The 14,605-nt window shown below is 39.0% G+C and overlaps 1 protein-coding gene across 1 annotated transcript in view; it reads left to right on the top strand.

Moving 5' to 3' along the window:
- LOC121367729 (LIM/homeobox protein Lhx1-like) overlaps nucleotides 1-9,298 on the top strand; it is a 70,520-nt gene extending 61,222 nt beyond the window's left edge. Inside the window, exons 5-6 of the mRNA XM_041492069.1 lie at nucleotides 1,936-2,091; nucleotides 5,398-9,298. Coding sequence (XP_041348003.1) covers nucleotides 1,936-2,091; nucleotides 5,398-5,588 — 347 coding nt within the window. The 3' untranslated portion in view covers nucleotides 5,589-9,298. The remainder of the gene's footprint in view (nucleotides 1-1,935; nucleotides 2,092-5,397) is intronic.
- The last annotated feature ends 5,307 nt before the right edge of the window (nucleotides 9,299-14,605 follow it).

Below are 14,605 nucleotides of genomic sequence, written 5' to 3'. Positions count from 1 at the left end.
TATTAAACAAAATCCCTTTACTTCTTTTCTTCTCGTCTCCTCTCGACTGGTAATTACGGTTTAGACGTGTTACAATTATTGTGTGTTACAATTGTATGTTACAACACGTTACTACAAGTTAGAACGTGACAACGCACCTTAATTCCATTGATGAATACAACATGTTCATTTCAATTATGCCTTGTTAGCCAGCCTCTTAACAACACACACCCCACCCACCCACCCCACCCCCGCAGATACGTTCTATAGATATTAAAATATTATTAAACACCTTCCGCATAATGAAATGCATGTTTTTAGTTTTTATTATTATTTTTTAAAGTTTTTTATTTTAGTTTTTAAATTTAATTTATTCATTCATTCATCATTCATTCATTCAGTCGTTCATTTATTTATTTCTATATTTATTTATTTATTTATTTTAGTTCATTTATTCATTCAATTCATTCATTCATTAATTCATTCATTTATTTATTTAATTGTCTACTAGTTTAATATTGTATATAGTTGTTGTTTTTGTTTAGTTTATTTATATTTTTATGTTTAATTAATTTAATTTTAATTCGTTCCTTTCCTCGCTAATTTGTTAATAGAGTGTTTCTTTAATGCATATACCTACATCACAACTGAAACTACACGTATATGTTCTGAGGTGTTATTATACGGGGGATTTTCCACCCCGTGATCAAAGATTGCACTGTCAAAATTATGAGCATCCAACCATACACAACTTTACCACTCACGGTAGAGTTTTGTCCCTTTGTTCAGGCCACAAATCCACTCAGGTGTAAAACGATTGGCCTCCTAACGCATCGAAGAAGCCTCTCTCCCTCGGAGAGAAGGGAATAAAGAAATCATAAAATTTTATTAGTTTTGTATGTGTTTGAGGAGTGTGTTTGGAGCGCACTTTATTCTTACCTTAGTCAGACGTCATTTATCACTGGCCTTTTCATATTCCGTCTTTTAACTTCGCTCTGCAAATAATTACATGGTCATAAAATTGAGAAAATTGTTAAATTGCATACCACATCACAGCATTCATTGTGTAAAAGTAAGCGTGCGAATTTCTAATGTGAGCATGGGATTAAATTTTTGCATTGATACAGAAAGATGACAAGAAAATTAAAAACGCAGCATGTAGTTCTTTGTCGTGGCAAGGTGCGTTACTGGTTACGTTACGTATGTTCTTTATACACACACGGAGGCCTGGTCCCCCACATTGCAGGCATTTTTTATGTGTGGAATATGTTAAAATCCTAACTCTAACAAATACGCATTACTTACGGTGAAAAGCTATGCGAATGCGTGTTCTGAATGTATATACATGTACTAGCATACAGAATTGAATATTTTGTTTCTTAAAGACATCCACATGTAGGAATTGTAGCAGGAGCGTCTAGACTGTTGCGAGCGAAGTTTATAGGGGGTCGAGACATGTTTCCCCGCAAAAAGTATCGAAAAAAAAATGAAAATGTGCTTGGACAGGGGAGGGCTTCGACCTCCCGTAACCCACCACCTGAACACGTGCCTGAGCCAGAAATGCAAATGAGGAAATGTTTTAAAATAGTTTTGTTTCATCGCTTCTGGACCAGCTTAAGGCTATTAGATACTGGGTTCGCATCTCGGCACCGGCTCCCAACCAGAGCGAGTTTAACAACTCAATGGATAGGTGGAAGGCCACTGCACCGATCTATCTCTCATTAAAGACAAACAAATAACCACTAACCCACTGTCCTGGACAGACAGAGCAGCGAATAGATAGCTGTCTGTGTCCAAGATAGCGTGCTTGAAACTTAGTTGGATTTAAGGACAAAAAAAGAAGAAGTTGAAATGAATCGTCTCTGTAAATATTTATACTTTATGCAAAAAAACACACAAAAACTCTTGTATTGTTATAGAATTATTTGTATCTTTTGTTTTGTTTCTGTTTTGTAGACAATGGACAAGAGTTCTACCCGGGGTATCAGGGCTACAATGAGTTCTTCCTGGGGCAAGGTCAGGAGGGCGGCATGAACTTTCTGCCGCCCAACTCCCAGGGAACACCGCCGCTGAACCTGGACCAGTCCATGCACCATCCAGGTAGAATGAACTGTAAGTGTCCATTTTAATTACCTGTTATTAATGTTTAAGTTACACGATAGGTGGATGGATGGGGTGGATGAATGGATGGATGTGTGGATTGATTAGGGTGGGTGGACTAATGGGTGGATGGATGAGTGGATTGATGGGTGCACGGGTGGATCGACGGGTGGATGGATGGATTTGTGGGGATGGATGGATGATGGATGGACGGATGAAGGAATGGGTTGATAGATGGGTGGATGGATGTTGGATAGATGAGTGGGTATGTGAGTTGGGGATGGACGGGTCGATACACAGACGGATAGATGGATGAGTGGATTGAACTATTTGTGGGTGGGAGGATGGATTTGTAGGTGGATGGATGGCTATACGTGAGGGTGGGTGGATGGATTTGTGGGTGGATGGATGGCTATACGTGAGGGGGTGGGTGGATGGATTTGTGGGTGGATGGATGGCTATGCGTGAGGGTAGGTGGATGGATTTGTGGGTGGATGGATGGCTATACATGAGGGTGGGTGGATGGATGGCTATACATGTGGGTGGGTGGATGGCTATACGTGAGGGTGGGTGGATGGATGGCTATACGTGAGGGTGGGTGGGTGGATGGCTATACGTGAGGATGGGTGGATGGATGGCTATACGTGAGGGTGGGTAGATGGATGGCTATACGTGAGGGTGGGTGGATGGATGGCTATACGTGAGGGTGGGTGGATGGATGGCTATACGTGAGGGTGGGTGGATGGATGAATGGAGCAAACACGTACGTCGTTTTGTTTTTCTGTTTGGTGGTTGGATTTTCCAAGGGTGATCAAAATGAGTAAAAGGGAACCGTAAGTACTGGTGGAATCGGGTTCTACCTTAGAGAAAGAGATGACCACTTTTTGGCGATCAAGAACACTAGACCACTATTTATTTGCGCGCTTTAGCTACAAAATATAATGTGAAAATTGATTTCATTCAGGAAAGAACCCCTCACTTACTATCACTAGTTTATCTTATTGGAATTAAAGTTTAGGTTCTTCTTGACAAATTGATGGATTGACAGAAGCGGTGTTGGACGCGTGATGGATGAATAGTTCAATCAATAGATCAGGCAAACCCCAGGAATCATCGACTTCCTCCCTCTTTCATTCTTTTCTTTCTTCCAATACAGGCTCTATTAATCCCACGTAACAATTCGACGACGCAAAGCGATTTCCAAAGCAGCTCAGAGTGCATTAATCATTTCTGTATTGGTCATGGTCGCTAAACCCTTTCCGCATAGGCTATTCATCTCTCTCTTTAAAATCCCCGAGACCCGCTGAAGGACTTTCACACCATTCGCACCACATTCTAAAACTCCATCACAGCGGAGAGAGAGAGAGAAATATCTCCACGATAAGGCACTAAAACAATCAGAAGTCGAACAAGAACGCTTAGACCCCTTCTGATAGGAATTGTGTACGAAACGTCATCGAACCCTTAACCATTGCAGCAGTTCCATCATCATTGTCGGCGATAATTCAGTTACAGATGTGAATCTAAAGAGCGTTGCCGCCGCGAGCTGTTTGCACTCGGACGCAGGGGGCAGAGGAGACCATTGCTTTGGAAACGAATGTTTGAAATGTCGAGTAAGCGCGGTGCAAACTCATACACCCCCAAGTGTCTTCATCCAGATGGCATTCCACAAAACTACAGCGCTGTTCCAAGTCTTTGGACCATTTGTTCCTGTCCGTCATCATTTCTCTCAGATCAACATGCTTCCCACTCTTGTCCGTAATTTATGTCTAAGCATGACGTTAGAGTAATATATGGGAGGCACTTTTCCACGTACGGTGCAAGTACTGTACTGTTTGGAACGATTGTATATGTAACAGTTTTGTTGACGTGGTCATTGTTGACGGAATATAAATGAAATATGACAGTGTTTTGTATTTGTGTGTGTGTGTGTGTATGTGTGTGTGTGTGTATTTGTTGGTTCCGTGAGAAAATGGTTCATTTTGGGTTGCGTGAGTCGTTGTTTTATTTACGTGATAGATTAGTTGGTTTGGCTGATGTTTTGGTTCTGTTTGTGTACTTGTGTGTGTAAGAGAGAGAGAGAGAGAGAGAGAGAGAGAGAGAGAGAGAGAGAGAGAGAGAGAGAGAGAGAGAGAGAGAGAGAGTGATCGCGCGCGCGTCTGTGTGTGTGTGTGTGTGTGTGTGTGTGTGTGTGTGTGTGTTTGTTTGTGTATGTGTGGGTTCATGAATGGCCGTTGTGGTTGAGTGAATACATTGTTATGACCGAATTTATATCAACTTTGTCAATGTTTTTATATGTAATATGCGAACATGTACCATACAGAACAGGTCTTTGGGATTTATGTCCGCATGAACTATATAAAGAGACATTTAATCCCCAGTGAAGCCAGTAACATATGCTAATTGTAAGGGGAAACACTATGCTAATTGTAACACCAAATAACGCATGTCTAAACATAATCACATCTGACTTGCGTAAACCTCTCGCTCTCGGTTCCTTGTCGGTGGACTTCGGACTCCCGTCGTTATGTAAATGTACAGTAAACATCTTCATTTAAATTGTACTCTCCGAATTTCCATCCATACGACAAGACAGTGCTATATTGCAGTCGACATCGTAGGCGTTTAAAATGAGGACAAGGTTGGCAAACAAACTGACAATTTTTGTCAGGTCAAAGACCACATTTTACTTTTAAAAATATCATGACAAATTTCCTCCGACCCCGTGAGATATCAAATTAAACACTTGAAATTGAAGCAATGATTTCGACCAAACTCGAACCTTTATTTGAACATTTGTAATCGAACGCGGTTATCAGATGGGTAGTGGGATCTACGCTTATCTGAGGACTAAGTGCATTATGTTCCGCCCTATCCAGCGTTTGGCGACCAGTACAAACGAAAATCTGTGATGTGTGATGAGGGACAATATATACAAACACTTGGGTCCCTTGTTGTTACTAGAAAGTCGAGATGCGTTCCGGAGCGGCATCCTTGAGCCTGCATTGGAAATAAGTTTTATTATTATCAATAGGACCATCAACATAAATGTCATCATCAGCGCAGTCACCACCACCACCACCACCACCACCACCACCATCATCATCAACATCATGACCATCATCATCATCAAAAACATTGACATCAACAATAACAGCAACATTACTACAATACATTGCAAAAAAATTATCATTAATCTTGCACTGGAATATGAAATTATATTCTGCTATATAATGTATTATATCTTAAAGTCTTTAGATCCCAACTGCAATTTTAAACATCCATTTCTGATTTTGTTTTCTCTTTTTCTATTTGCAGGCATGCCCGTTCCAGACGGCCAGTATCTTCCAGGCGACATCCTGCCACCAGCCTCTACCCCAGAACCCTTGCCGCCTCTCCACCCCCACGACGGCCCGTTCATTCCCCGTTCCCTGCCCGGAACACCATTCAGTCAGTCCCTGGTGCAGTCCGTGGGTCACCATCACCCGGATATGTCGGAGGTTTGGTGACAATGAATCTCTTGTCGACAGCCTGAGAGAGACAAACAGAGGCAGACGTATGCGAAAAGAAATGGCGCGAAAAAGAAAAGTAATGGCGCAGAGAACAGTGATGAGAAGAAAGTGTGGAGCGTTTTAAGACTCAAAACTGTTTCTGGGAACAAAACTGTCGTCAAAACAGTGACCATCACTGGTCCCGATCGAAGTGTTTATTGGAACACACCAAATCACAGTTCGTCTGCATTTTTGGAACGAAAAAGAAGTGAACAGTGAAAACCTGTCTGAAAACTGGAGAGTGCAGATAGGTTAGCTCAATTTATGGTCGAGTATTACTGTAATTTTGTGATGTTTATTGACATAAAATAATACTCACGAACACTGGAAAGTGAGAAGAGCTCGACTAGGAACGATAACTGTGATGTTAATACGAAACTAAGATTAACAAGCTGACGAAATACGGAACTAAAGTTGTGTAACTCTGCATAGTTTGTGTTGTCTCGTTGTTAGAGAAAAAAACCAATCGGAAACGTGCTGACAAAACTTTCAGGATTGGAGAAATGTTGGTTCTGAAACAAGCATGATCGCACTGTTTGAACAAACTATTTTTTTTTTTTTTTGTCGACAACGTTAAGCATAATTTAAAATTGAAACAAACTGTACATAATTATGAAATAGTGAGAGAGAGAGAGAGAGAGAGAAAAAAAAAGGGGTGCAGCATAATTTCTCTATCACTCTGAGTGAACCGTCACGTGGTGTAGTGTTTGTGTTTCTTGTCACGTGACATATCACTGCCATCTTCCCGTCGCATCTGAAAATCTGCTTCCAAGAGACAGGTTTGTCGCGAATGTGTACATGTAGATAAGTGTGTAGCAAGAACAAACAAAAAGCCATATCCACGAGTAATGCTTCCTAGACCATGCAGCTTGCGGGGGATTACCGCCACCTCACGAAATGCTCACAACGACACGTGCCCTGCATGCAGGACCGGGGGTCATGGGGTGCGGTCTGCCGTGTTTGTGGTGGGATCATGGTATGATAAACTATGTTAGGTGGGATGTACTCTGTGTGAGGTGACACAAAGGTTGACAATTTGGAATCCAAATGGGAAGGGACGAAAATGTTTTTACAATTATTATATTAAAAATACCTTAGGTAAGTTTATATTCCATATATTTCTGAAACAACAAACATCTTTAGGCTGACATCCTGGGTTTCTTTTCAAATATTTTGGTCTTAGTGTTCCGTCTAGGGAAAAAAAATACAGTTTGTATTCGTCCTCTTATTCTTTAAATGTTCACGGTCATAGCTTATTACGGGCCCGAAGAGTAACAAAAGAGGCAGGAATACGTTTGTGGATGTGCAAAAAAAGAGAGTTACGGTTGGGAACTTTTCTTTTGGCATGACCGTACAGCCCTGTGTCCCATTAGTACCTTGGTCACTGACATTTGTGTTTATAAATACTATTTAGAGAATACTATTTGCTGGTTGGTTGACTGTAAAGTGTCAAATGGTTAGAGCTTAGAATCCGATTACCTAATAAGTAAAATACATTCTAATATAGACAGATTTTCTCACATCTCGATTGCCATATTTTGCAGGATTAAAATTTTGTAAAAGCAAAAAACAACAAGTAAAAACCAGAATCAATAAGAGCGAACACTATGACTGTTGTGTGATCCTTAATCCCTTCCAAACAACGTTTCTGTCATCAAAAACCAACGGACAGTGCGCGTCTCTCCATCAAGACGAAAATGAACATTTGTCCCATGCTTTAACACGAACTTCCCATTTCATTTTATTAGCAAACATTGCAGGCTATTTGCTAGTGGAATCTTCTGTCCCTGTGGACGTTTTGTCATAATGAGTTTAGGAGATTTCGCAAAGTAAAACTCTCTCGAGCCCACTTGTAATGGGAAAACAAAGCGAAGTCCCACAATCCCCCAGAGTCGCGTCATTGTGTCAGGTAAACTCGGCGAGCGTTGGCCTAATGAAACTTTAATGAATAAAACGCATACACGTTTAGATGAGGCTTCCATCAGCGAGGCTTCGATTCAGTGAACGTTTTTACGCATCGCTTGCTTATTATCTGCCCCTAACTGCCGCGCATTGAAGCAGCGGTACGTTTGTTTGCATCTAATCTTTGACGGTTCGACGCTGATTGATCTTTCATGGCAGAAGGTTGGATATAATGTTTGAAGAATGTTTGCAAGGTGACAGAAGACAAACATCCGCAGCGCGTTAATTCATTCATAATGAATAATTATAAATATTTGTGTACGAGCAAAATCACAATTTCTTTGCGCTGGAGTCAAAACAGTTCCTGCGTGGCTTAAATGCGTCAGCGTTGGTCCATTACTGTCATACGTGGGCTCTAAGCAACATATTCAATTATAATAAATAACTATTAATATTTCATTTTAGTCACTATATACCTAGGAAGCATTACTTTTTCATGGTTGGCATTGAATTAAAATATCCATCCACGGCGTAATGTTTCTAATTGTATTCATTTATAAGCATAGTCTTTACGAAACAGTATGAGAGCTATTTTAGTGTCTAAATTGTAAGGGCAGTGTCTGTATTATATACAATATTTTAAAATTATAGATGTCATATCATACTGAACTAAATCTAAAAAAAACTATTTTACGGGGTTAAATTGCTCCTCAATGCAGATTTTATTTTTAACAATGAACGAACCACAAAAAAAAAAATCTACATTCATGTGAACCATTCAACCGCCTTTTAGGCACTTCATGTGACGTAATGTAGTGGACGTGACACTGTCATATTCGTAGAGTTAAAGAACAAAAGAGACATGCCAAGACGCGTGTATTTAAACTAATATTGGTGACGCGCGGGAAGACCGGCGGTGGACGTCATTGACCATGCATTGAGGTGATAATAACCATAATGACTTGTTTTGTAACTCGCTCTGTTCTATTTATTTGATTGACATTTTCTCATGTTTACCCGTTGTTTGTGTCTGGTTACACCTTTTTATATGTGTTGACTGTGACCACGCCCTAAGCAAAGTGTTGGCCGTTGTATACAGTTGTTACGTACCAGTGTCTATGTGTACTTTGTTGTCCAGTGTACAAAAGAATGTATCGCCTCAAGTAGGCGAAACACCATGAAAGCTGTTTTCAAACGTTTTCTCTGACAAGACGCAAAAACAAAAGACAATTTTCAAAGTGATGTATGCAAAAGTCGAAATTTATCTGACGTCATCATAATGTCACTAAACCAATATTGTGTAATAAATACTTTGAAACAGAGGTTTATATCACACATTGTTATCGATGTTTAGAAAATACATTTGTAAGACAAAACAAGTAGCAAGATCTAGAAGGGGTGGGTGCGCATTGCTATGTGAATGATTCTTGTCTAAACACATACAAACCTATGAGTTGATACGGTTTTAAAAGTGTGCACACTTTTAAAACAATTAATTACCCTCCCTCTTCTTTGATAACTTCATACAAATCTGAACTAGATAATTCTAAACAAGGAGGATGTTTCGTTCGAACGATTCTAAAAAGACACCGCACAATAGAATACCATGCTACCTTGTAAAATGATGACGTCAAAAGGCTATATTTTGGTGACGTCTATGAAATACGTAGATATATGTCTGGCTGCATAATAACAGGGAACAGGAGAGGTGGACAGTCCAACTGGTGACGTCATTCTAAACCAAATAAAAGAAATTCCATGTCAAACTGACGTTGTTTGCTTTTTTTGTTTACAGTTATAGAAACAACAATTCATCTTTCTTCACTACATTGTTGTCTCTATTGCACTGATGTTTTTTGTTGGCTTTTTTCACTTTTTATCTTTCTTCTTTTTTGCACCCTTTTTCATTCTTTTTTCTTTTCTTTCTTATGTTTTGCTTTCAACTATCATACATAACTGTTAAAACGAATGGAATGATTATTTACTGACAACCATAAACTTGGTCTGAAGCATGAGAATATTTGTTTACCGACATCACAACTTAAATTAGTGCTCTGTGGTGCCATAACATAAAATTACTGGAACATTTCGCAGAGAGAGAGAGAGAGAGAGAGAGAGAGAGAGAGAGAGAGAGAGAGAGAGAGAGAGAGAGACAGAGAGAGAGACGAGACGAGAGAGGGGAGGGAAAAAGAGAAACAGGGAGTTAAAGTTTGTTTTGTTTAACGACACCACTAGAGCACATTGATTTATTCATCATCGGCTATTGGATGTCAAACATATAGTTTCAGAGAGGAAACCCGCTACATTTTTCCATTAGTAACAAAGGGTCTTTTATATGCACGATCCCACAAACAGGATAGCATGTACCTAGGCCTTTGATATACTAGTAATACCAATGGCTGGAACGAGAAATAGCCTAATGGGCCCACCGACGGGTATCGATCCCAAACCGACCGCTCATCAAGCGAGAGAGTTGGAGAGAGAGAGAGAGAGAGAGAGAGAGAGAGAGAGAGAGAGAGAGAGAGAGAGAGAGAGAGAGAGAGAGAGAGAGAGTCATTTTCGGAAGCCAGATATGTTACTATCGAATAGCAAGGGCCTTTAAAACTAGTATTCACTTCTCCACAGACGGGTTATCAATTACCTCTGCCTTTGATATACCACTGAACGGAATAATTCCCGCAGGCCTCGCTCCTACCCACCCCAAAACAGCCGATGTATCTCTGCTACCCGTACTGCCAGATTCACTCGGCTTGGTCAGGCCAGACCATCGGTTATCAATGGGGGTACATTTTCTCCAATACCCATGACACTGAAATTAAAATCTGGCATTATTTGTATTAAATAGAATTTCAACAAAACTACCTTCTATAAAATATAATTCTGTTCACGGCGACACCAGGGTAATGAATATCGGTGCAACGGCACTTCAGCACATTTAAAACTATGGCTGTTTGGTGTGTTTTATATGCAGTTTCCCATAACATGGTTTATGATAGTATTCATGGAAGATGATCGATCCTATTACCCGTTGTACACCAGGCGAGTTTTCTGCCAGTGAACTACAATCTACCCCTTGAGATTGAGAGAACATCTCCCGCCGCCGTACATCTATCTATACTTTCTGGGGCGAGACGTAGCCCAGTGGTAAAGCGCTCGCTTGATGCGCGGTCAGTCTGTGATTAATCCCCGTCGGTAGGCCCATTGGGCTATTTCTCGCTCCAGCCAGCGCACCATGACTGGTACATCAAAGGCCGTGGTATGTGCTATCCTGTCTATGGGATGGTGCATATAAAAGATCCCTTGCTGCTAATCGAAAAGAGTAGCCCATGAAGTGGTGACGGCGGGTTTCCTCCCTCAATATCTGTGTGGTCCTTAACCATATGTCCGACGCCATATAACCGTAAATAAAATGTGTTGAGTGCGTCGTTAAATAAATCATTTCTATACTTTCTGGTGGTGGTGGTGTGTGTGTGTGGGGGGGGGGGGGGTAACTCAGTCGGTAGATAGACCACCAAAGGTGTTTCGGTCGGAGGAAATATACCACTCAGTGGTTACATTCTCTGATTGGTTGTTTTTCCATCCCAACCAGTGTCTACGACTGGTGTATCAAAGGCCATGGTATGCGCCGTCCTGTCTGTGGGAAAGTGCATGTAAAATAGCCCTTACTGCTAATGGAAAAAAAATATAGTGGGCTTCTTTTAAAGACTGCATGTCAGAATTACAAAATGTTTGATATCCAGTAGTCGATGATTAATTAATCAATGTCCTTTAGTGGGGTTGCTAAAATTTTTTTTAATAATAATAAAACAAAAACAAAACTTTTCCATTGATCTATATTTTGTTTTACTTAGAACATTTTTTGTTTTGTAAATCTTTCAACAGCTATGCCAGTGGTCATTCATTCATTTTTTTCATTCATATTTATTTTCGTGCTTATACCCAGTTAAGGTTTAAGAACACTATTTTGGACACACCTCCTCAGCTTTCTGGGCTGTCTGTACAGGACAGTGGGTTAGTGGTTAGTTGTTAGTAGCTAGTGAGGGAGAAGTCGATGTAGTGGGCTTACATCTTTACACACCGAGTCGTTACACTCGCCGGTACTGCCCCTGCGCGTGCTGTAACCTCACCGTGGTGCAGGGGTGTAACATTCTCTTTGAGAATGGCCAATACAGCACAAATTGAAGTTTAGAGTAAAATTCGGTGTCCGTAAAATTCTGTGATATTTGTATTTGTAATTTTGGCACAGTTCTTTACACTGTTTTTGTTTAAACCTTGAATTTTTATATTGATGTTGATCATCACTTTATTTATTTGCATTACCATAGTTTGACACCCAATAGCCGATGTATTGTTCGTGCTGGGGTGTCGTTAAACATTCATTCAATCATTCAATCAATCGCCGGTACTGGAATATGATGTCTAATATGATGGCTTGTTGTGTTAATAGTAATGTGGGCCTAGTGGTTAGAACGGTTATTAATCGATCAGGTGGTTCATATTTTTATGATAAACACCAAATAATATTTGAAACTACGGCTATTTGGTGTCTAACAGTGTGGGGTTTTTTTTCGACATTTGATCACTGGAAACAAAGAGAGGCAACCGGCTGCTGCTATATAGACCACTCTCGCCGATAAAGAAGGAAGGAATGTTGTACATGAATTTTCCCATAAACAGTACCCAACACGGCTTTTGATATAGCAGTCGTATGGCACTGGTTGGGACGGGAAAAAACAACGAGTCCATAGAGGACGATCGATTCTGCTACTCATCACACATCAGGTTAACGCTCTACCGACTAATTTAAATCCCATCCGTAGTTTCAATAAAACAACAACCATGGAACAAATCGTGCAGACAACAAAAACACGCTCGGAAAAAAACGTAACTCCTGATGCACTTTCAAACAAAGATGTTCGCGAAAAGTGTCGACATCGCATATTTAAATTTAAAAATAACCTGTCAACCTGTAAAACAAAACAGCCATTCGTTAGGCAGACAGTCCTGGTTGATAAAATGTGTTCCTGGGACATCGTGCATAGGCTGTATTTCGATATGATCACAAATATACATTAAATTGGATTAACTAAATTTCATCAAAATATATTTTATAAACGCATACTAAATTCTAAACGGAGGGAATCATATTTTCTAGTTTCATTTTGTCGAGCAATTTCTACACCTGTTGTCGGGGTTTTTTTACATGTTCGTTGTCTCCAAACACATATACCCCTGCGCGTGCTGTAACCTCACCGTGGTGCAGGGGTGTAACATTCTCTTTGAGAATGGCCAATACAGCACAAAATTGAAGTTTTGAGTAAAAGTCAATATCTATCTGTGATATATGTATTTTTGCACAGTTCTTTACACTGTGTTTTTGCTTAAATCTTGAATTTTTATACTGATGTTGATCATCACTTTATTTGTTTACATTATCATAGCCGATGTATTGTTCGTGCTGGAGTGTCGTTAAACATTCATTCATTCCAAACACATATACCGATTTTAAAATATGAAAACAAAACGCTAAAAACAAATGTGGCTAGTCACATTTTAATAAACTAATACTAGATAAGAGTCGGAAATATATATACATACATACATACATACATACATACATACATACACATACATACATACATACATATATACATACATACATATATATATATATATATATATATATATATACATACATACATACATACATACATACATACACACACACACACACACTCATACATACATACATACATACATACATACATACATACATACATACATACATACATACATACATACATATATATATATATATATATATATATATATATATATATATATACATACAATGTGTATATATATATATAAAGACAAAATCGGGAACTTTCTGAGACTGATACAGCTTTAACTTGGAAATGTTTAAATCAAAACAACCGCCATTTGTATTTAAGTCACAGCGACATTTATGAGCGAAATGAATGATGGGAAAACAGCGATGCAGTATGTTACCAATGTCTACATGAGCCAACTATTAAATGTCACGAATCGATAGAGGAAACAATGCCATTCCGTCTGCACGGCACATAAAACGTCACAACGAATTATTACCCGTACGCCTACACCAATATCTCGGATAACTTATCTGCATTGCAATCAGTATAAATTAGCATTATGTGTGAAATAAATCACAGTGTAAACATAATGGGTGAAGAAACAAAACAAAAATCTGTTTATTCATGAATCATAAACTAGGCATAGCTTAGAGGCATAATACACAAATAATGTTTTTAATAGCACTATAATGTGGGGATGTAAGCTAAAATAAATAATAATAGAGAATGCAGAATAATAAAATTTTATATGCATGATTGTTATGAAATATTATATTGTCGGGAGGTGTATGTGTATATATACTTATATACAACTATCGATACAGATACGGATAATAAACCTTTAGAGGCTAATTACTGTAAAACACTTTAGTATAGCGGAGAGTTACAGATATAGATAAAAAAATAAAATAATATATAGAGGCTATTTGACGGGGTGGTTTTTTTCGAATACGATTTTTATGCCAACGAGTCATGTGTTAAAACTATATATTTACGAATTGCACAGCAATGAATGAAAACATGGTTTTCACACATCACGAGTTGACATTAAGATCGTATTGGAAAAAACAAAATGAAATGGTTTATTTTTTATATACATCTTTTCTAATGTTTCACAATACTTTCTTTTGAATTTTGTTAAAACTATTTGACTTATCCTATCAAAAAAAAAAAAGGCCATGGTATGTATATTTGTTCCAGTGGAATTTTTGCTGAAAATTTACTTGATCATGGACATTTTTAAAAGAAATAAGAGTAAAAATATTATCTGCAAAAGTTTCAATGAAACAACTGTATCACGGCGTTATAAGAAAAAATATTAACAAAAAGTGAAGATATTGTCCAAGATGATTGAGTATAGTTACAAAGAGCCAACCATCCTGGAGATAGTGGCTTTACCGCTGTCAATCACCGCCTACTGCCAGCTGTGTCCGGTATTGCACTTGCAGGAAACATGAA

This window comes from Gigantopelta aegis, chromosome 3, assembly GCF_016097555.1.
Source record: "Gigantopelta aegis isolate Gae_Host chromosome 3, Gae_host_genome, whole genome shotgun sequence".
In the NCBI taxonomy this organism is placed as follows: domain Eukaryota; kingdom Metazoa; phylum Mollusca; class Gastropoda; order Neomphalida; family Peltospiridae; genus Gigantopelta; species Gigantopelta aegis.
Note: the sequence above shows the minus strand (reverse complement) of the source record. Positions and strands in the feature narration are given on the sequence as shown.